This window comes from Schistocerca gregaria, chromosome 5 (assembly GCF_023897955.1).
Source record: "Schistocerca gregaria isolate iqSchGreg1 chromosome 5, iqSchGreg1.2, whole genome shotgun sequence".
NCBI lineage: Eukaryota > Metazoa > Arthropoda > Insecta > Orthoptera > Acrididae > Schistocerca > Schistocerca gregaria.
The window spans coordinates 42056065-42080973 of NC_064924.1; the positions used below are offsets into that span (position 1 = coordinate 42056065).

Below are 24909 nucleotides of genomic sequence, written 5' to 3' on the forward strand. Positions count from 1 at the left end.
TAAACTTCAATTGAAGACTGGGAGTACGCTGTTGCAATTTTTTGTGGAACATTGCCATATCGGTGTGAACCGGAGCATGTCCGAAGCACCTCCCTCTGCACAACTGTTAGGTTCGGCCAGCGGTCCGAGTGCATTGGCTTCTATCGTAGTCATTGCAACGTATCGCTCCATGTTCGTTGTATTGCTTTTTTTCTTTCCATATGAGCCAACTGCTGCTACCTATTCTGTGTTGAAAGCGGTAATACCCGCTATGTACTTGTGATCACATTATCGTGTCAGGTATCGTAGTGGCAAGAGTGTTAGAAACAACAGTGGTTTTACGTGCCCAAACTAAAGGGGTCGAAATGCGCCAGGATGACAAAGAGATATGGTTTGGGAGAGAAGGGTGAATCACGGTTGGGCATTCAGAGATACACAATGCCTCTGCTGATCCAGACGTCGACGGCGCGGCGTGTGGCCACGTGTCAGCTCCAACTCCAGCGGCGAAAACTGCTACTCCGGTACCGGGCTGGTTCGTGCATGTGGCCTAACGGCGGCTGACCACGCCCGTGTGGCGTGGCGGGCAGCGTTTGTCGACCGAGCCGGAAACCTGCCCTCTTCAGCGTGGTTGTCTATTTCCTCAAGCGCTCGTCATGGTTACCATCCAGAGCGCTGAAACATAACAGCCAGCAGCCGTCGTAATAGTACAGCCTCAGCAGGTCCAGTCGCCTGCCCAGGGCGTCTTTGGCGGCGGTTGAGGACAGCCTCGGACCTGGGAAGCCACGCGATCGCGCCTCGGATCCACCCTTTCAGACGGCAGCGTGCAGTCCGTTGGACGACGTCACCCAGAGAGTGGAGGCTGGCCGCCCAACTTGCTCCCCACACCCATGCAACGCTAAGTTTCGGGTCCGACTTACCACGGCTGTATCGCATCCGTACACTGACGCCTGGCTGCTGATTCAGCGGGCCGGTTGGCCGCCGAAATTCATCAGCAGATGGTCGTCGTGATTGGCTTACCTAGACAACTGTCATTCTCTCCCGTTCCAGACTTGGAAAGAGTGGCGACAGGACTGCTCGTTTCCTTTTTTTACATCTCTGTCACAGTCCCTCTGGAGGGGACTAGTGGAGTGCTCCTTAATAATTATAACGTCAGCTTTTTCTAGCCCACTTCGGCCCCTACATAGAGGTTTCTAGGCACTTTGGTAATTGCAACGTACGGGATTTTCATAGCACGTCAGATTCACCCACACCCGTCTCCACATCTGTTCGTAGTGCCCGCCAGACCATGCTTCCTTTCTCGCGAGCTGTGTCATAAACCTGCCTCTCATAACCGTTTGCTTAATACAGTATCAGCGTGCGCTACACGATGAGTCCACCGGTCCTTTAACTTCTACCTTCCGACTACAGCTGCACAAAATTTGCATCAGTTCCCCAGATCGGGTGCCTATACTTACCAGTGGCGTAGCTGCGGTTCAATTCCCCGTCCAACCACACCGGTTTACTTTTCCCACATCTACTTTACATCATTTAATGTAAACGCTGTGTCGAGGTCTTTGACAGGGCACAACTATTTCTTCCTCGTCTTTTTCCGAATCATAGGTGGGACGTTAAACCCTAAAATCCATCCTTCTTTGTAATGACGTAAAGATATTCTCCATCTTTCGACTTACAATGTGCCAGCCCGAGTGGCCGAGCGGTTCAAGGCGCTACAGTCTGGAACCAGTCGACCGCTACGGTCGCAGGTTCGAATCCTGCCTCGGGCATGGATGTGTGTGATGTCCTTAGGTTTGTGTAGTTCTAAGTTCTAGGGGACTGATGACCACAGCAGTTAAGTCCCATAGTGCTCAGAGCCATTTTTTGAACTTAAGTGTTAACCTTCTTGCGGTCTTTAACTCAAAGCCTGCTTTGTTGCCGCTCTCCATGATCTTCTATCCTGCGGAAGACTCTTCGTCTCTTCGTAACCACTGCTACCTACGACCGTTTGGTTCAGTTCACTGCATTCAATGCTTTGGGCTCCTTCTATCCATACATACATTCATTACTATTGTGACAATTTCTTAATGCCTCAGGATATGTCCTATCAACCTACTCCTTCTTTGAGTAAAGTGGTACAAAAAATTTCGTTTCTCCAATTCGATTCAGTACCTGTCATTAGCTAACCGATCTACGCATCTAATTTTCCACATTGTTCTATAGCACCATATTTCAAAAGTTCCTGTTCTCATCTTGTCTCCAATGTTTATCTTCCACGTTTCACTTCCGTCTGAGGGCACTCTCCACGGTTATACCTTTAGGAAATATTTCCTAATATTTAAACTTTTATTTGATTTTAATAAATTTCTCATTTTTCAGGAATGATTTTCTTGCTATTGTCAGACTGCATTTTATATCTTCTCTACTCTGGCCATTGTCAGTTGTTTTGCTGCCCAAATAATAAAACTCATCTACTACTTGCATTTTCTCATTTCTTATCCAATTCTGTCAGCGTCACTTAACATAATTTGACTGCATTTTATAACCTCTGTTATACGTTGTTGCTGTACATCTCATAACCTCTCATAAGGACACAGTCGATTCAGTTTAACCCATCTTTCAAGTCATTTACCATTTCTGACAATTTCTAAGTTACTGGAAAAATGTGAAGTTTGTATTTCTGCTCCCTGAGCTACTACTGCCTTTCCAAATGTCTGCTTGATTTAATTTATTGTTTGCTCAAAGTACGGATTTAATAACACTGGGGAGATACAGCAGCCCAGTTTCGACCGCTGCTTCTCTTTCATGCACATCGAATGTTAGAAGTGCAATCTTTGTTCTCCTAGCAAACACTTCCATCTATTGTGAATGATTACGTTCAGTACTGGTGCTCATAGTTTTGCTTATCGCTACCGAAACAGTCAGGTGTAAGAACAGACCCATATTAATTACTATTCAGAAACATATTTCATACTAATTAAAGACTCTGCGTAAGATATAAGGCCTGACAATTCCCAAAGAAAAAGTATTCGAGGCATTCTGCCAAAGAAAAAATTAATTTCAATACCTCCTGCTATAATCTTCTTCCACAGCCGTAAAAGAGGCACATAAATGGCTGTATACAGTGATAAACTATTTCGTAGTAATCTCAAAACTTTCTTGCAGATAAATATATTATTGAATTAAACATGCAGAGAGAAAGGGAATTTATCCAGAGACTAGCACCCCGGCCGCTATTCCGGTGGAAATGGCTTTAACGGAAGACTTCCTTTCTTGCGGCTACTTCAACAGTAAAGCCTTATTATCGAGGTTGCATGTGTGTGGGTGAGAGTGTAAGAGAGAAAAATAGAGGAGAACGGAAAGGGAGAGAGAAAGGGACGGAGGAAATGAGCCTGTGGATTAAACGGCAGGCTTTTTCGCGAAATCTGATAAGGCTAATCTTTTAAAATGTATGGTGCCGTTTCCCTTAGCGCTGCTGACGTTGCAGCAGGGTACGACCGTATAGTTTGAGACCAGTTCCTGTATTGGTAACGGTGTTTTGTGGCTACGCCTGTCCCGTCTACAAACACACAACACACACACACACACACACACACACACACACACACTGGCGTCTGATCCGGTGGAGAACGTCATATCGAAGGCTGGCCGGTCTCAGGAACCTATGAAAGACAACGTCATTGGCCAGCTGCCTCTATAAGGGTGCGGGCTCTATTAACCTGCAGTCTGTAAACTTATTTGGCAAGGAATGTGCACAGTGTACTCCGTACGTGTTCGTGCGAGTGTAGTGCTACTTTATTATTTTACATTAAGCCACAGCTTCCCACGAACCATGGTCCAGCATCAATGAGGTGGTTCAAGGATCTGAACAATAGAGCCACGTCGTAGGTGCAGACACATTGGTGGAGTGTTTGCGGACGGTCCACGCTGGGGAATGTCAGTTGCCTTTCCAGCAGTTAAAGGGGCGATATTCCGCATAATTGGCTCATCTAGCCTCTAGTATTAACTAACATGACCTCTCTGTGCTGGTACTCCAACACGACTAAGAAAAACAAAAAACTTCAGTTGTTATATTTTGAGAGGGCATGCAGTTCTTTTGTATCGCTTAATGTTTGTTCCGTCCTTCTGTGTAAAATAATCTCGAATTCGCCTCTTTGAGGAAACTACACGGAAAAAACAAACTCAGCTTTCCGCGTGTGGAAATGGAAAATGAGGCATCATGGACCAGAAAAGGAAAATGAGTAGGCTGAAGTCAGTTACAGTGGGATTTAGTGCACTCCGATGACAGAATGAAAACATGATCGTTTCGGTGGTCTAGATGTTATAGAATGAGGATGTATAATGTTCCATTTTTGCAAAGTGGTAGGAGGGAGTACAATGAACAACGTACTAATAGTGGTGCCTTTGAATGCCGCTTTTGTACTTTTTTTGAATAACTAGAAAACTACGGCATCTAGAGAAGGCGTATTCCAGTACAACTACGTAAAGTTTCCTACAAAAAGCTCTTGTTTATTTTTTCTGTAGAACTAACAGCTTACGCGTAGTTAGCGAAAGAATATGAAAATTTCGCAGGTGGTTTATGTAGGCTAGATATAACTTTGCGGGCTGCATAAAACTACATCAGTAGGAGCGGCTGAAGCACCTTGTATATATAACTCTCATTGTTGACGATTATGGTTCATTCCATGTAACTGGTTTACTCATTTTCCATCGTACTCTCTTAAAATTTGTATCTGCCATATTGTCCTTTTTTGCAGCTCTTCAGCTTTTCGCTTCTTGAGTTCCACTCTAAAATATCATTTTGGCCTCTGCAGACCACATTTAATTTTTATTAGAATACATATCTCTCTTGCACGTAGCACAGTAATAGCGGGTACGATTTTGAAAATTTTTTCAGTAATTCGGCTTCTTACTTTGTTTTCGACGAGTGTAAAATTTATACAGGGTGATTATAATTAAACTTTCAAACCGCTGTAGAAATAACGTCAAATTGCAACAGAATATTAACGGAGAAGAGAGAAAAAGTAAGGCTGAAGAAAAATAAATAGTTACGAAATGTAGCAATAGATGGCGCTGTAAGCATCATAATTTAAGAGTGGTCGACTGCAAATGACAATTGAATCATACATGCCTAAGGTGTACGTTTGGCGTTAAACAAACTGTACTACTCAGTGTGCATGGGTGTACAGGTGTGATATGTGTTAGTTACGTAAGCCCATCCAGCACGGCAAGGTCATATCATATCGAATGGGAAAAATCGGTTTTTAATTGTTCTAAGGCCAAAAACCACATAAAACTCATCAATAAGAATCAAATCGGATTATTAATATTCTTGTGACTGGCGCAAAACATATTCAATATAATGTCAAAAATGGTTCAAATTGCTCTAAGGACTACGGGACTTAAGTGCTGTGGTCATCAGTCCCCTTGAACTTAGAACTACTTAAACCTAACTAACCTAAGGACATCACACACATCCATGCCCGAGACAGGATTCGAATCTGCGACCGTAGCGGTCGCGCGGCTCCAGACTGTAGCGCCTAGAACCGCTCGGCCACTCCGGCCGACCAATATACTGTGAACCGTTTTCTGCAACAAGTTGAAATCGAGAAACAGCATGTTCCACAACTGATCGAAGTGTTTCCGAGGTCACGTTCAGAATGTGTTGAGCAATGCGTGCCTTAAGTGCAGCTAAACAGTGGTCTCTCTTGCTGGCAGATCAACAGGAAGCAACTCGTGCACATGGGTAATTTTGAATGGATAGGAAAGAATGATGTTTCGTAGGATTTTACGCACCCTGCTCGCAGGTATGTTCAGTGTTGGAGCAATTCTTCGTGCACTACACGTTTGCACACGACCACTCGTCTCCTCCTCATTTATTTTTAGTGTTCCCATAGTTTTGTCCGCCCTCTGTAGCTTACGGTAGTGGCAGTGGAGTAGCTCGCTGAAATATTCTTTGCATCGCACTGACATGGTAACCACGCCTGCTCACCATCTTTTATTTTTTATTTTTATTTATTTATTGTTCCGTGGGACCAAATGAAGGAGAAGTCTCCATGGTCATGGAACGAGTCAATACTTGAAATTATAACACGATATTAGAAACAGATAAAATGAAATATAAAAAAAACATATTCAGATGACAAGTCGTAAGTCTAAATAAAGAAAATCAACAATGTAACACTGTAATTTTCTTATTTTTTAAGCTCTTCCAGGACCTCCTCGACAGAATAGAAGGAGTGAGCCATGAGGAAACTCTTCAGTTTACACTTAAAAGAGTTTGGGCTACTGCTAAGGTTTTTGAGTTACTGTGGTAGCTTATTGAAAATGGATGCAGCAGAATACTGCACTCCCTTCTGCACAAGTGTCAAGGAAGTGCATTCCACATGAAGTTTGGATTTCTGCCTAGTATTAACTGAGTGAAAGCTCCTAACTCTTGGGAATAGGTTAATATTGCCAACAACAAACGACATTAAAGAAAATATATACTGTGAGGGCAATGTCAGAATTCCCAGACTATTGAATAGGGGTCGACAAGAGATTCTCGAACTTACACCACATATAGCTCGAACAGCCCGTTTTGGAGTTAGAAACGGTAAAAACTGAGTCTTACTGTGATTTAGCATCAAATTATTTTCCACAAGCCACGAACTTATTCCATGAACTACATTATTTGATAATGTTTCAATATTACACACAAGATCCTTCGCTATCAAGCTGGTGTCATCAGCAAACAGAAATATTTTTGAATCACCTGTAGTACTAGAAGGCATATCATTTATATAAATAAGAAACAGCAGTGGCCCCAGCACCGACCCTTGGGGAACGCCCCACTTAACAGTGCCCCATTGGGACTGAACATCACTACCACTCTCAATATTGCGGATAATGACCTTCTGCTTTCTGTTCTTAAAGTAAGAGGCGAACCAATTGGAAGCTACTCCCCTTACTCCATAATGGTCCAACTTCTGCAGTAATATTTTGTGGTCAACACAGTCAAAAGCCTTCGTTAAATCAAAGAAAACACCTAGCGTTCGCAACCTTTCATTTAATCGGTCCAAAACCTCACAGAGAAAAGAGAATATAGCATTTTCAGTTGTTAAACCATTTCTAAACCCAAACTGAGCATTTGACAGCAAAATATGTGAATTTAAATGCTCCAGTAACCTTGCATACACAACCTTCTCGATAACTTTAGCAAACACCGATGGCATAGAAACAGGTCTAAAATTGTCAACATTATCAATGTTTCCCTTTTTATAAAGTGGCTTCACTACCGAGTACTTTAATCGGTCAGGAAACCGATCACTCCTAAAGGAAAAGTTACAGATATGGCTAAGCACTGGGCTAACATACATAGATAGAACAATACTTCAGTATTCTGCTAGATACGCCGTCATATCCATGAGAGTTCTTGGTCTTTAGTGATTTAATTATTAACTTACTCTACCTCTTGTCAGTATCATGGAGGAGCATTTCACGTAACAGTCTCGTAACACTTTTTTCTAAGAGCGCTATATGATTCCCTGTTGGGTGTAGGTTTCTATTTAGTTCACCTGCTATATTCAGAAAGTGATTATTAAATACTGTACAGATATGCAACTTATCAGTAACACGGACATTCCCACTACGCACTGATTCTATATCGTCGTCCTGTCTCTGCAGACCAGCCACTTCCTTTACGACTGACCATATGGTTTTAATTTTATCCTGAGACTTAGCTATTCTATCTGCATACCACATACTTTTTGCCTTCCTAATAACATTTTTAAGCATCTTACAATACTGTTTGTAATGGGCTGCTGCATTTATATTTTGACTGTTTGTAACGTTTTGATATAATTGCCACTTTGTTCTACAAGATATTCTTATCCCTCTAGTCAGCCAACCAGGCTGCCTGTTTGTGCTAGTACCCTGTTTTGAACGTTCTAACGGAAAGCAACTTTCAAAGAGCACGAGAAAATTCTTGAGAAAAGCATTATATTTATCGTCTAGTGTATCAGCGCTATAAACATCTTGCCACTCTTGTTCCTTGATAAGGTTTACAAAGGTCTCTGCAGCAACTGGATAAGCTTTCCTAAACAGCTGATGACTATATTTAACACGTGTTGCAGCACAAAAATCTTTTACAGTCAAAATTTGTGCATCATGATCTGAAAGGCCATTCACCTTTTTGCTAACCGAATCCCCTTCTAGCAATGAGGAGCGAACAAATATGTTGTCTATGGTTGTTCTACTGTTCCCTTGCACTCTCGTTGGAAAGAATACGGTTTGCATAAGATTATATGCATTAAGGTGGTCTACCAGCATCCTCTTCCTTGCACAATCACTTATACAGTTAATATTGAAGTCACAACATATAACATACTTTTTGTATATTCTATAAAGTGCACCAAGAACCTCATCCAGCTTTAGCAAAACTGATGTGAAATCGGAGTCTGGGGATCTATAAATAACAAGAGTTAGAAGTTTAGCTCCGTTAAATTTAACCACATCTGCACAACATTCAAAAACCTTTTCAGTGCAGTACTTTGAAACATCAATTGACTCAAATGGGATGCCGTTTTTCACATACATGGCTACTCCCCCACACCGCAAAGAGCTCCTCGAAAAGCTGCGAGCCAACCTACATCCTGGTAAAGGAAGCCTCTGAATTTTCTCCTTATTTAAGAAGTGTTCAGATATACCAGTAATTTCAGAGTTAACATCTATAAGCAGTTCATTAACTATCTCTAATACCTTGTATATTTTGATGAAATATACTAATTCCCTCATTACTCGGATACCTAAGCTTTGTCAAAAGTGGTTCCTTTGTTAGAGAGACTTCCTTTAAGCAGGAATACCTATCAGCTGACTTCAGTCTAAAAGAGGTGCACCTGTAACACCCACTACTGCAGGAATTTTCCCATGGGTGATTCCACCAACCCCACTATGCTGTCACCTATAAGCTTTGCCAACCTCTCCTTCCCAAACCTGTTGAGGTGCAGGCCATGTCTAGTGAAACCCGTCCTGATGATAGACTCCACCGACACCACTGAAATGTGACCCATACTTTCTGTCACCAACGCACCCCCAAGTCCCATGTTATTATACCTGACGGCTGTATTAAGATGAGGCCGATCGTGATGCTGAAACAGCTCCACAAAATACACATTCGTGTTGCCAGTCTGAGTGGCTATCTTTGCCAGGTCACCATGTATGTCATATTCCCCATCTATCAATACTATTACCAGCCCCACCCAAAATTAGTACCAGATCCTCTTTAGTAAAATTCCTACATATCCCTTCTATGTTAACAGTCACCTTAGTCAATCCTGCATTAGGCTTCACAAAGCTGGTGACCTGGTACTCACTCCCAGCACTTCCTGCAACTGCTGGCCTACGCCTCTGCCATGAGAACTACCTAACAGCAGAACCTTATTCTTTCCACCCATATCATACAAGTTTATGTTATTTGGAGGGCCTGGCGAGAAATAAATGTGACAAAGGTGAGAGCTCCAGATGGCCAACTATTTAACTGTTCAGAAAAAAACAGCTTTTCTGGTAGGGGTCTAGCGAGGCACGAGCCACTTATGTTAGCTTAGATTCCAGGCTTCATAATAGCAATCCGAGAGTCATAGGATGTAGTCGCCTTTCTTCTATTCTGAATTTTTACATTGTTTATACTGCAAATAAACCGAAATAATGCTCAATATATTGCATTCATTAATATTTTCATTAAAGACATGAAAAGAAAAAGTAAATGAAAATTGGCGATTGGAAATTAGTTTCTAGGAAGGGATACACGAAACTATCTGTGTAAAATTTGGATCTTTTACTGTCTCACAATTGATGATGATATTTAGCGTAAATATAGGAGACACAATCGGTCGCTTGCGGTATACGATGGGCTGCTTTGAGATCGAAATGACGCTTCCCTTACGAGGCGGATTCGAAACGTAAGGTCTGTTTAGGTGCGAAAAGGAAACCACTGTAAAAATCCGATGGAACTTACCGTACAGATGTGTTGGGCAGTGTCTTTAGTGTGGCTCCCGATCGCACCACGTCGCTCCTTTTCAGTTCAGAAGGCAAGGAGATCAAGTAGAAATGCCTAAAGCAACAGTGTCTCCCGCCAAGTATTTGGATCTGGTGAGAGATTTCGCCTGAAGTTGTGCAGCCCACATAACATAAATGTCATGCGTTTCTTTCTGCAAGACAATTTTCAGCCGCATTCTGCAGGGGCAAAGAAGACGCTCCTGCATCGTTTTCGATGGGGAGCGTTTGATCACCCACAATTCAGCCCTTAATTGACTCTCTCCGTTGTTCATCTCTGCTTACATGAACCGCTGGCTAGCAAGACAACATTATGGCACAAACAACGAATGGCAGACCAGCGTAGAGAATTGGCGGAAAGCACAGTGCCTGCTTACTCTGACAGGGTTACTGGAAAATTTGTACAGGTGACTATTTATAGAAATAGCTGGAAGGTGTGTCTAACTGTTGCGAATAAAAAATTCTTGATTTTCACTATGGTTTTCATTTCGTGACCGATCGGACCTTACTTTCCGAACACCCCTCGTATTATAGCTTCTTGGAAAGCTATTTTCAGAAACGTTCTCATCGCCCTAAGAATAATCCTTTCTTGGAAATTATTTGCAATTCCAAATTTTCTTTTGTGTTTACTTTCCACACATTTTGTGCAGGTATTAATGTATACAACATATTCAGCATTATTTCGGTTTATATGCAGTATAAATAACAGAAAACCTAAAACAATGTTACCGCATAGGGCCCCGCCACCGCCACCTTCGGATTACTATTCTGAAATCTTCCCGCTGTGCCAGCCCGTGTCTGGAACCGATGCTAGCATAAATGGCTTATGTCTCTCCTGCCCCGCCCCAAAAACGCTACTTTTTTTCCAATTTCTGTCCCTTTCAATTCTTTCCAAGCCCAGCGGATATCGTAAATTTGGACAATATCGGTGATGACGAGTATTGATGGAACAATCTCTCTATTCTTTCGTATCATCACTGGCTACTTGTTATCTCTCGCGTGCGATGAATAGCGCATAAAATTTATAATCAAAACTAAACACGCTTTAACAGCTTCAAGTTTCTACGATATTTGTAGCCTCAGTGGCTTCACTCGTTTTCATTACCCTAAGTACTATGTCGTCTCTCTCTCTCTTCTTCGGTGTTAAAGCGTTTTTATTTTAATGTATGACATGGTCGGGATTGTTTGAAAAAAGATAAAGGGTATTTAATACACTTCTGGCGTTGCGTATATTCTGCACGATCGTAAACGCAGCCTCCATATACGCAGACGATAATGAAAGTTGCTACACAGGCAAAAACTTGGTATAGTTTTGCTTGCAGTGGTGTATTTACTTTATCCAATCTTATGGTTAGCTCGAAGATAATCACAAGTAGCGTGAAACTAATACTATTACTGCCTGATTAACTTGTTGCTGCAAAGAGAGAGAAGATATAACAACCTATGTAGAGTAAGGCATTTGTACCCACGACAAATAATTTCATTTACATCACACTGGCTTCAGTATGGTTACGTGTTTAGTTGGCAGATGTAAATTTACTTGCAAACTCACAGATATGGAGAAGCAAGCTTAACCTTGTAGTCCACTGCGGTTAAATTTACTTATGCAGTGCCGCAAAAATTCTGATAAAATGAACTTTGCAAATATTATTACTTGAAAACTATCATCAGTATTCAAAGTATTTATTATGTTAATTTGAGGGTGAAGCCCAATGTTTAATATTTTAATTAAATTCCACGTAATGGCCGCCTGTGCACCATTACAACAGAAGGAAGTTAGAAGCGTAGTCTTCTACAAAAAAAATTTTAAATAATTATTTCGACTTAAATATTTGCACAGGGGAGAGGTTAAATAAGAACATGAGAAATTCACTTTTTAATGTATATTGTAACAAAAATACGTTCATCAAATACTTAGTGTGTTAGGAGAGCTAAGCATTTTAATTCTTCAACAGCAGAGCCAAAAGCAGTATTAGATCTTTGAATCAAGTCATTCTAGCATTAATGAAACAGGATTTCCATGGTTTCAAAGAATGTCTTTACATTGTATAGTTATTCTTTGATACTAAAATACACATTTTATTGGAATTTTGAACACAAAAATGTACCATTAACTAGTTGTAAGTTCTATAGTTATCTTTCATATTAGCTATGGTTTTTATCGACAGAAATATACTCAGTTTTATACTTTCTTTACACTTCACATTTACACGTCTGGTATACGTTTACTTTAATTTTTATAGGGCTTTCCAGGAGAGTCATTACGTAATAAATTCCGCCAACCCTAGAACATGTGCCCGTGATTGTGAGGGAGCGGACGTCAGCGGCCACAACTGTTGCTGGTCCCAGAACGGACCAGGGCAGGCCAGAGCAGAGAACAGGCGGCTATTGAACGCCCGACAGCCGGCCAATTACGGCGCCACGCCGGCACACGACGCCGCCGCCCCGCTGCGGTGATAGGGGGGGTGGGGGGGCAGATTAACTCCGTGACTGTCGCGCCTCGGGAGTCCCCTCGCCTGTGGCCACAGTGTCTGGTGGCGACGCCAGTCAGCCGTCAAAGCCTTTCTGAAAGGACGCAGCTTAATTTGATTGTCGACGCGGCGGTTCGTCGAAAGCACTTGCCAATGCAGTCACTGGTGTGAGCATCAAACCGACTGTTAGTCTGTAATAGCGGAAATCGAAGAATATTTCATAGTCATTTGTACAGGGTGGACAAAATAAAAAGGGCCTCGTGTCCTATAAACAACATACAGGCAATACATTCGTTTAGTATACATACACAGTTGTTGTTGTTTTGGTCTTCTGTACAGACACTGGTTTGATGCACCTTTCCTTGCTACTGTACCTGTGCAAGCTTCTTCATCTCCGAGTAACTACTCCAACCTACTTCCTTTTGAATCAGCTTAGCGTATTCATCTCTTGGTGTTCCTCTATGATTTTTACCCCCTTACACTGCCATCCAACTAGTGATCCCTTGATGCTTTCAGAACGTGCCCTACCAGCCAATCTCTTCTTCTAGTCAAGCTGTGCTACAAATTCCTCTTCTCCCCAATCCTATTGAGTACCTGGGAAGACGAATGGAATATTCCAGAATTTGGAGCACGAACAGCTGCTAGCATGAGTTTCTTAGAAGTAGATACCTTAGGGGTTGTGAAGCAACTCAAATCGCTTGTTACGGGCAAGTCTTCAGGTCCAGGTATACAGATTAGGTTCCTTTCAGATTACGCTGATACAGTAGCTCCCTACTTAGCAATCATATACAACCGCTCGCTCACAGATAAATCTGTACCTGCAGATTGGAAAATTGCGCAGGTCGCACCAGTGTTTAAGAATTGTAGTAGGAATAATCCATCGAACTACAGACCTATATAATTGACGTCTGTTTGCAGTAGGGTTTTGGAGCATATACTGTATTCAAATATTATGAATCACCTCGAAGGGAACGATCAATTGATATATAATGAGCATGGTTTCAGAAACCATCGTTCTTGTGCAACGCAAATAGCTCTTTATTCACACGAAGTAATGGCCGCTATCGACAGGGGATCTCAAGTTGATTCCGTATTTCTAGATTTCCGGAAAGCTTTTGCCACCGTTCCTCACAGGCGACTTCTAATCAAGCTGCGGGCCTATGTGGTATCGTCTCAGTTGTGGGACTGGATTCGTGATTTCCTGTCAGGAAGGTCGCAGTTCGTAGTAACAGACGGCAAATCATCGAGTAAAACTGAAGTGATATCAGGTGTTCCCCAGGGATGCGTCCTGGGACTCTGCTGTTCCTGATCTATATAAATAAACTGGGTGACAATCTGAGCAGTTCTCTTAGGTTGTTCGCAAATGATGCTGTAATTTACCGTCTAGTAAGGTCATCCGAAGACCATTATCAGTTGCAAAGCGATTTAGAAAAGATTGCTGTATGGCGTGTCAGGTGGCAGTTGACGCTAAATAACGAAATGTGTGAGGTGATCCACATGAGTTCCAAAAGAAATCCGTTGGAATACGATTATTCGATAAATAGTACAATTCTCAAGGCTGTCAATTCAACTAAGTAACTGGATGTTAAAATTACGAACAACTTCAGTTGGAAAGACCACATAGACAATATTGTGGGGAAGGCGAGCCAACGGTTGCGTTTCATTGGCAGGACACTTAGAAGATGCAACAGGTCCACTAAAGAGACAGCCTACACTACAATCGTTCGTCCTCTGTTAGAATATTGCTGCGCGGTGTGGGATCCTTACCAGGTGGGATTGGCGGAGGACATCGAAAGGGTGCAAAACAGAGCAGCTCGTTTTGTATTATCACGTAATAGGGGAGAGAGTGTGGCAGATATGATACACGAGTTGGGATGGAAGTCACTAAAGCAAAGACGTTTTTCGTCGCGGCGAGAACTATTTACGAAATTTCAGTCACCAACTTTCTCTTCTGAATGCGAAAATATTTTGTTGAGCCCATGCTACATAGATAGGAATGATCATCAAAATAAAATAAGAGAAATCAGATCTCGAACAGAAAGGTTTAGGTTTTAGTTTTTCCCGCGTGGCTGTTCGGGAGTGAAATGATAGGGAGATAGTATGATTGTGGTTCGATGAACCCTCTGCCAAGCACTTAAATGTGAATTGCAGAGTAATCATGTAGATGTAGATGTAGATCTACCCACATAATCTTCAGCATTCTTCTGTAGCACCACATTTCGAAAGCTTCCATTCTCTTCTTGTCTGAACTGTTTATCGCCCTTGTTACACATCCATTGACGGCTAATCTCCATACAAATACTTTCACAAAAGAATTCCTGGCACTTAAATTTCTACTCGATGTTAACAAATTTCTCTTTTTCAGAAACGTTTTTCTTGTCATTGCCAGTCTACATTTTACATCCTATCTACTTCGACCATCATCATTTATTTTGCTCCCTAAATAACAAAACTCATCTACTACTTTATGTGTCTCATTTCCTAAGCTAATTCCCTCAGCACCACCTGATTTAATTCGACTAGATTCCATTTCCTCGTTTTGCTTTTATTGGTGTTCACTTTATATCCTCCTTCCAAGACACTCTCCATTACGCTCAATTGCTCTTCCAAGTCCTTTGCTGTCTCTGAACAGAATTACAGTGTCATCGGTGAACCTCAAAGTTTTAATTTCTTCTCCATGGATTTTAATTCCTTCTCCAAATTTTCCTTTTGTTTCCTTTACTGGTTGCTCAATATACAGATTGAATAATATCGCGGGTAGGCTAAAGCCCTGTCTCACTCCCTTCCCAAACACTGCTTCCTTTCATGCCCGTCGACTCTTGTAACTGCCACCTGGTTTCTGTACAAATTGTAAATAGCTTTTCGCTCCCTGTATTTGACCTCTGACAGCTTCAGAATTTGAAAGGGAGTATTCCAGTAACATTGTCAAAAGATTTCTCTAAGTCTAAAAATGCTAGAAAAGTAGCTTTGACTTTCCTTACTCTATCTTCTAAGATAATTCGTAGTGTCACTATTGCCTCGAATCTAAGCTGAGGTCGGCTTCTACCAGTTTTTCCATTCGTCTGTACAGAATTCGTATTAGTGTTTTGAAGCGGTGGCTTATTAATCTTATAGTTCGGTAATTTTCACGCCTGTCGATACTGGCTTTCTTTGTGATTGGAATTATTATATTGCTCTTGAAATCTGAGGGTATTTTACCTGTGTCATATATCTTGCTCACCAGATGGTAGAGTTCTCTTATGGCTGGCTCTCCTAAGGCTCTCAGTAGTAATAATGGGATGTTGCCTACTCCCCTGGCCTTGTTCAGTGCTCCGTCAAACTCTTCACACAGTATCATATCACCCATTTGATCTTCATCTACGTCCTCTTCCATTTCCATAATATCGCCCTCAAGTGCATCGTCCTTGTATAGACCCTCTATACACTACTTCCACCTTCCTGCTTTCTCTTGTTTGCTGAGAACTGGTTTTCCATCAGTGCTCTTGGTGTTCCTACAGGTGGTTCTCTTTTCTCCAAAGGTCTCTTTAATCTTCCTGTAGGCAGTATCTATCTTACCCCTTCTGATATATGCTTCTACATGCTTACATTTGTCGTATAGATATCCTTGCTTAGCCAATTTGGACTTCCTGTCAGTTCTATTTTTGAGACGTTTGTATTCCTTCTCTCCTGCTTAATTTACTGCATTTTTATAGTTTCTCCCTTCATCAAATAAATTCAATATCTGTATCACCCAAGGAAATCTACTATCCCTCGTCTTTTTACAGACTAGTAAATTATTAGTATGAAAAACAACGTACTGAACATTCAGTAGGTCAGCAGGTCACAGGAGATACTGAAAATGTACACCATAAATTTGAGTTCACAACTCAGCAGCACGTCTCTACATGTTTCTGGAAACTATTGCCATTTCATGTGTCGTGATTTCCGCAGTGGCATTGCGGATATTTGTTTTCAACTCTTCATTTGTATTGAGTTGTTACGATAGACTTTATCCTTTAAATAACGCCACAAATGAAAATCACATGTAGACAGATCGGGAGATCTGGGACGCCATAAACCTACGGGAACTGTACGTGCAGCTTGAGTTTCATGGCCGTATGACGTCGGAAACCGTGACGTACGCTCCGAAGGACCATCTTACTGGAAAGACACCTGCTCTCGTTCTTGGTCCGTTAGCTGCGCTATGAATGGTTGCAACAATTCCATTACATACACTCGAGAGTTCACGGTGTTGTTCAACAAAATACGGCCTACAGTCCGTTTGCCTGAAATTGCACACCAAATCATGCAGAGGCACCTCAGTGCGTTCCCGGGATTGTCTGCTGAAGAATAACGTGTGTTCTGAGAGCTCACATGCCAGCTAAGGTGAAACCATGCATCGTCTGACTTGAAGTAAAGATGTGGGTCCAGATATTCATCAGCGATATGCGTCTGTAACCTTGCGGAATAGTGGTTTCGTTGTGCGTAATCCGTCGCTTTCAATGCTTTAATACTGTGTATGCTCTCATATCCTGGCAAGTTTGTTTGATGTTTAACTGGGATGATTGGAGTGTGGTTGATTTCCGTGCGCTTCGTGCCATAGTCTCGTGAACACATTCAGTATTTTCCGGCGAACAAACTGCCTTTACAAGGCTACGTATGCCGTTGGCGACTGAACCTGTTGCTCTAAATTTAGCGATCAGTTTCTGCGTAACACCTTTTGCAGGATTGTTGTCTCCGAATATTTTATATTGAATTTTTCGCCGGCCGCTGTGGCTGAGCGTTTCTAGGCGCCTCGGTCCGGAACCGCTCTGCTGCTACGGTCGGAGGTTCGAATCGTGCCTCTGGCATCGATGAGTGTGATGTCTTTATGTTAGCTGGATTTAAATGGTACTAAGTCTAGGGGACTGATGACCTCAGGTATTGAGTCCCATAGTGATTAGAGCCATTTGAAGCATTTGAATCCTTCGTGTAACGTTTTAAATGATTTTCATGAGATAATGTTCAAAGATAAACATTTTGTTCGATCTAAAAAGGCTTTATTCAGAACTGCACTCTGAACAAGCTTCGAACAGATTACTTACAACGCACCACTGGTCACGAAATCGTCGCTCGAAATCTAGTGACATCACGTTATCCCTCTTGAGCGCTGCCCTAGCGTTAAGAAATGACGAGACTCAAATAGCTTCAAATATCACGTTCATTATAACACGGGACCTCATTACAGTTACGTAGGACCACATTGTGCAGTGTAGTACAAAGAAAATGTCGGCGAAACTCGCTAACTGTAGTCGTCGACTCGGGTACATACAAGCAGTTGTGCAGTTTGTTTTATGTCTTAAAATACATCTTTGTTGTCTGGCTACAGAAACAGCAATGGAAGGGCTGGTCAGGGGGAGTACTCGTGATAAAATTGCAGACGGACCGCGCTCTCAGCTATGTGGTCAAATGCCGCAACGCGCCCAAGGCCACTGTCCCTCAGTGCAACGATCACATATTGTCTCTGTTTTTCTCTGTGAGCTTATTATCGTAATTTTTGCAACCATACATAAGTTGAATGGTTCTGAGTTTGTTTTACCACACTGGTGTTTCTATTCTAATGTATAGAACTTATAACACCAACAAGTATTTATTTAAGCTGCGAAGCTAGTGAAAAGCTGCTTTGGATTTGCCTGTATTGAATCTTGTGGGGTCACAGATTAATTTTATCAGAAGAACGAACTATAACTTTTAGCACACGCTGGAGCTGGGAGATTAATTTATGGGACGGATGACGAAAGGTTGGTGAATTATTTTAGACAAGACAGTTTTAAAAGAAAAGTTTGGTTTATTATTTGTGAACCGTAAATAGCAGTTCTGCTCCAGTCAGCGACGATTTAATGATTACTATAGACGACGCATAGGCTCGACGTTTATCACAGTGATCATCCCTGCTCTACGTAGGCTGTTATCTTTTCCTTCTCACGCTGTAGAGAACCGAACCTGCAAACCTAAAGCTGAAATTAATATTATTAGACGATGAAGAATTTTGGTACTCAGTAAAGAACATACAACTTAAATAAACATTCTTCACCTTCGCATTTGTTACGTAGTGTTCGACAGAACTGGAGGAGATAAAGTATTATAAGTATAAAATCCGACCACAACCATGACAATACTGCATTACGAAAATTTTCTCAGATACAACATCTCCTGTCAATATTAAATAAAAATCTTAGGTGGTCCAATTGCAGAAATGTAATTACAGTGCATTTCAATCCATTGCAGATACAGAAAATTTATCTCATTCTAGTCAGCAGCCGAATTTATTGCTGTTTCCCTTTGCGAAAGGTGTTTCGATCACACACAAACACTAAAAAGAAACTATAACTGGCCCAATGAGTTAAAGGTCACGTGAGGACGAGCTTTTTCGGTAGCAGTTATTGCTAGGAGGAGGAGTAGAGCGTTTAATGTCCAGTCAACAGCGAGGTCATAAGAGACGGAGCACAAGCTCGGATTACGGAAGGATGGAGGAAATAATACCTCTTTTATTTTGCGAACGATAGAGGATGTCGAAACGAGGTTTCCGAAAAATGACATTACTCACAGAGAGACGTAGTTTCCTACCGTCTTTAATACTCTCAACTCTTGTATCAACCAAGATATTTAACCAAGTATTTTTAATGAGACTATGTCCTTTTTAAAGGCTTTCTAAACCTATTGAAAACACGACGATAGTCATATAATGTTTGCTTAAATTGGCACTGGAGTATTTCACTAAAGTATTCCAGGAACGTTATGTAAATACAAGGCAAGGCGAACAGAATCAGTTGTTGGCGTGTAGGCACCCCCAAGTGTGGCCGTCACGCCAAGTGTCGCAGGTGCGTCGAGCCTTTTGACTGTTTACTTACTTCCTTAAAAGGTATACACTTAAACATGAGTATGTAAATAAATCTGAAATAGTTTCTTAAGCTATATTTTCCTTCCATAATAATCGTATAAAGTAGGACCAAGAGAAAAGACGTTTTACCTTGGTAGCATTGGCGTGTCTTTTTGTTACATGCAAAATCGGGGTCTGGAACGGAAACCTAATTTACCGCAGTTTACAACGCAATGACCGATTTTGACCGCCTTGATTTTTTTAAGTTAACCACCATTTTTTTAATATTTGTGAAAAATATCGTCGCCAACTTTAATATGCGTTATAACACTGTACTCCTCCTTTCAAAATTTTTTGAATACCGTAAAAAATATAAATCGTTCTATTAAAAGAAAACATGCATTATCTGATCAGAAGTACCCTCACACCTATTAGTGGAAACATTTACGACAGTGTGAACTCTTCTGCAATGGCAGCCCATTCTTCCTCAAGAGCCGACACCAGAGAAAGTAATGTTCGACGCTTGGGGCTGGAGCCAAGACGACGTTCTGAATCACCCCAGAGCCTACCACTGGGCTCAGGTCGTGACTCTGGGCAGGCCAGTCCATTCCAGGTGTCTTCCTGTCCACAAACCATTGCCTGACACGCTGCTTTAGTACAGAGTGCACTGTCATGCTAATACCAACAATCGTCGTGTTCGAACACTTCCTCTATTACACGAAGTACACTTTGTTGTAAAATGTGTCCATATACTTGCCCATTTAGTGTTGTCTCAAGCGCAATAAGGGGACCACACAAAAACCACGAAAAACGCCCCTATACCGAAAAACCACCTCCCCCGTACTTCACTGTCGTCAGAACAAATAATGGCAGCTTACGTTTTCTAGGCATTCACCAAACCCAAGCCTTGTCATCGGATTGCCCCCGGATGTAGCGTGATTCGATACTGCAAATCACTTTTCTCCTGTCTCCCATGGTCCAGTGACATCGCTCTCTACAGCACCTCAGACGTGACTTACCTTCGGCTCAAGAAATGCTCCATTCATTGTATTCCACTCTTTTTAATAACTTACGCGCAATCATTGCGCTAGCGGGAATGCTGGTGAAACCTGGTAGTCAAGGGAAGGCAGGATTCAGTTACGATTGTGGACGGGGCCGTAATCAGTTACTAGTGGTTGCCTTTTACAGTTACACACTATTTATTTTAAACCGGTAATTCGAGACTCAACAATAAAAAAAATCACACGTTATTAATGAAGGAATAAACAACTGTGTAAATAATAGTGTTTTCAGTGAGTTACAATTTAGCAAATCACCATTAAATACAGATACAGCAGATAATATTTTAAAACCAAGCCACTGTTATCCGGGCAGAAGGCCTTACACGCCAGAAATGCCAATGAACTAAGAATTGTTTAAAACTCGCTGCAGCTTAAAACTTAGGTATTGAAACATTAAAGGCAAGTCTCCACAAACACAGCAGAAGGCATCAGACGCCAGGCATGGCAGTAAATAAGATTTTAAAAGCTTACTGCGTAAATACGAACACCAAATTAAAATTTTAAGGTAAGAGATTACACTCATGGCTGAAGTCCTTACGAGCCAGGAACAGCAATAATATAAAAAATTTAGAAACCTGCTATAAAAGAGCCAATGCAGTAGCAAAAGTTAATTAAAACAACAATCAACTGACCGCTAAACGGGTGATGTACGATTATGATAAACTATGTAACACAACCCATGACATCCACTTAACACTACACTGCTAGATTTATTCCAGAAGGTGACCAGAACTATTAACTAGCCATATATAACCTTTAATGTAGGCATTACAAGGTATTGTAATGAATAATACAATAATACAATAATAAAACAAAAGGACCAGTACATACGTTAATAAAAGGGTATTTAAGCAGATTATACACGCAGAAGGCGTAGGCTGGAGGAGCTTTACACTGAACTGCTGGCCGTTAGACCTCCTTTTAGACACACATGACTTACAAGAACCAAGGGGCCACAAGCAGTACTGCAGGAATCCACCTATGAGAAGGTTCGGCAACAAACACTTACGCGAGCGATGAGATAGGCAGCCAAGACTTGCACTCACTTCACAAGATGGTAACTCAAACTAGTGGTAGTCTAACGAATGACTAATGATACTCTTGCTGAAGCTACCTCACGTCCGATAACCAAATGGAACGATGGAACAATATACGAACCTAAGTCGCTGGAGAATCGCGAGATATCACAATGCTGGGGGCTTCTCTGTTTGAATCAAAATGCACTCAACTTAAAGCTTGCAGGATCCAGTTTACAACGAGACCGTGCACCCTCGCGACCTCAGCCCTTCTATCTGACAGTCCATGCGTGCGTCCAAATGTCCCGCCGGCGTGTTCTGGCACGCGCGGACCTGGCTCCTCCTGAGTCCCCAAATGAACTGGCCCACTCACACGATGCGGAAAAACAACTACGTCGCCCCGAAGATAGGGCAACAGTTACTACATATTGGTAAACGCCGCTGCTGCCACTAGCGGACAGGCAACGCTTGCGAACGAGTGGTACCAGTTAACACGAGAAAAAGACCAACAACCGCAACCATGCCAACTAAACTATACTGTGTGGCCTGCAACAAGGGCGGAAACCTACTATCAGCGCCAAGGCGAGCAGGAGAACGGCTCAGCTGGTATCACTTTGCAAGTGACAAGTGATTCCTTCCACCGATTTCAAATGATTTTTCGCAACCACTATCCACAATGGTTTTCGGGCACTGACTGCTTTGTCTTGGCTTGGTTGTGATTCTTCTTTCTCGTTTCCACTTCACAATCGCATCAGCAAACAGTCGACTTGGACAGCTTTAGAAATGTCGGATTGTCTCTCATGGATCGAGTACGCAGGTCTTATCCAACGACCAGTCCATGTTCGAAGTTGCAGAGCTCTCCTGACCGCTCCAACCTGGTGTTACTGCTTCGCTATTGACAACACAATACTCCTTGCCTGATTTTATACTGTCGGATCCGCCTCCCGCGGCGTGTAGTGGTCATTTCCTCGTTACTCAGGGGTATCCGGATACTTATAATCAGATACTGTGCTTCGTTCAGTGTCTCAGTTTATGCAAGAGTTCAGGGTATCAACCATGAAAGAAATTGCCGTGCCAGTATGGGTACTAATATTTGCTGAAAACCGCGCTAAGATACTTGGAACCGTTAACGACGTGAAACAACAATTACACCATCCTTATCGCAGTCTGAATATTCCCGTGGTGGGGAATTGAAATAGCAGTAAAGGAAAGCATTACCATTGGTCAGTCAAATCCTGATGGAAGAGACGGTTCGAGTTTTAACTGTACTATGTGGTGGGATTGAACATTTGCAGCATTTTATATTTTTTATTCAATATACTTATTACATACCTTTCTCACTTCAAGATGAGTATTGTAGCAATCTGAGGTGAACAACATAAAGGTCAGAATTGTAAGGAAGTACACCATTGCCCCTCACATATGTCAGCCACTTGTGCTAGTTCCATTTTCGTACAAACTAATCCTGTCATTCCGACACGCCGCTACAGCTATTTCCGTGGCTAGCAGGCGCCTCGGCCAGGTACCGCGCTGCACGAGCGCTGCTGACGTCAGTGGGCGGCGCGCCGTGTTGCAGGACCTGGTGTACCCGACGGTGGGCGACGGCCACAACTGGCGCAGCATCGTGCTGTCGCTGGTGGTGATCGGGCTGGTGATCGCGGGCATCGTGACGGCCATCTACCTGCTGGGCTACGTGGACGAGCTGCTGTACTGGAGCGGCCAGCGCATGAAGCTGGAGGAGTTCCTGGAGGGCGACCTGTCTCCAGAGCGGCTGCCGCCCGCCTGGGTGACGCGCACGCAGTTCGTGTACCAGGCGGACGACGGCAGCCTCGCCGTGCTCGACACCTCCAACGACTCCGTCTCGCTGCTCGTCACCAACCACACGCTGGTGAGCGCCGCGCCGCACCTCTCTCTCTCTCTCTCTCTCTCTCTCTCTCTCTCACCCTGTAGCCCGGGTACATTAGCGACCAAAGAGTTCCAGACCTGAGAAAATCCTAATGGAGTGTCACATGGCTTACAACAATGTCGTAAACGCGAGTTACAAGGATCGTCTGTAACACAATGTTACAAAACGATGCATTTGAAGCGGCACATTCACAATTACACTCAGTTGGCAGAAGTCGTGGAATGGCGATATGCACTCGTACAGATGGCGGTAGTATCGCTTACACAAGGTGTAAGATGGCAGTGAATTAGCGTAGTTCTCATTTGTGCTCAAGATACTGATGTGAAAAGATTTCCCACGTGATTGCGATCGGACTATGGTAATTAACAGACTCTCAACGCGAAATGATAGTTGGAGCTACCCGCATGGGACATTCCATTTCAGAAATCGTTGCGGAATTCAGTTGGAAGGTTAAAATGAATGTGAATTCCTAAGGGACCAAACTGCTGAGGTCATCGGTCCCTAGTCTTACACACCACTTAAACTGACTTATGCTAAGAACACCACAAACACCCATGCCCGAGGGAGGACTCCAACCTCCGGTGGGAGGGGGCTCGCAAACAATGACATTGAGCCTCTAGCGGCGCAGCCACTCTGTGAGCCGGGAATTCACTATTCCGAGATCCATTGTGTCGTTAGTGTGCCGAGAACACCGAATTTCTGGCACTACCTCTCACCACGAACGACGCAGTGCGCGACGACCTTCACCCAACGGACGAAAGCGGTGGCGTTTGCGTTCCGTTGTCAGTGCTAACAAACAAGCGGCACTGCGTGAAATAACCGCAGAAACCAATAAGGGACGTGCGATGAACGTATCCGTTAGGAGACGATAGGGAATTTGCACTTAATGGGCTGTTGGCAGCAGACACTGACGTGAGTGCCTTTGCTAACAGCACGATGTCGCCTTCAGTGCCTCTCCTGGGTTTGTAACCATATCGGTTAGACCCAATATGACTGGCAAACCTTGGCCTGGTCATATATAAGTCCCGGTTTCAATTTCTAAAAGCTGTTAGTAAGGTTCCAGTGTGGCTCTGATCCCGCAAAGCCTTGCACTCATGTCGTCAACAAGGCACTGTGCAACCTGGTGATGACTCCATAATGGTGTAGGCTCTGTTTACATGGAATGTTCAAAAATGTTCAAATGTCTGTGAAATCTTATGGGACTTAACTGCTAAGGTCATCAGACCCTAAGCTCACACTGTGCTTAAGCGAAATTATCCTAAGGACAAACACAAACACACACACATGCCCGAGGGAGGACTCGAACCTCCGCCAGGACCAACCGCACAGTCCATGACTGCAGCGCCTTAGAACGCTCAGATAATCCCGCGCGGCTACATGGAATGAACTGAGTCTTCTGATCCAACTGAAACGATCGATGACTGCAAATGGTTGTGCTCGGCTACTTGGAGACCCTATGTGTCTATCCACGGACTTCCTGTGCCTAAACAACGATGGAATTTTTATGGATGACAATGCACCATGTCACAGGGACACATTTGTTCGCGATTGGTTTGAAGAACATTCTGGACAGTTCGTCGAATGATTTGGCAACCCAGATCGCCCAACACGAATCCCATCTAACATTAATGAG

The 24909-nt window shown here is 42.8% G+C and overlaps 1 protein-coding gene across 5 annotated transcripts in view; it reads left to right on the forward strand.

Annotated features, from left to right (window-relative positions):
• LOC126272339 (inactive dipeptidyl peptidase 10) overlaps nt 1–24909 on the forward strand; it is a 1336959-nt gene that overhangs the window by 911216 nt on the left and 400834 nt on the right. For all 5 annotated transcript variants that reach the window (XM_049975128.1, XM_049975129.1, XM_049975132.1 and 2 more), the window contains exon 5: nt 22947–23258. In XM_049975128.1, the coding sequence (XP_049831085.1) occupies nt 22947–23258 (312 nt within the window). The remainder of the gene's footprint in view (nt 1–22946; nt 23259–24909) is intronic.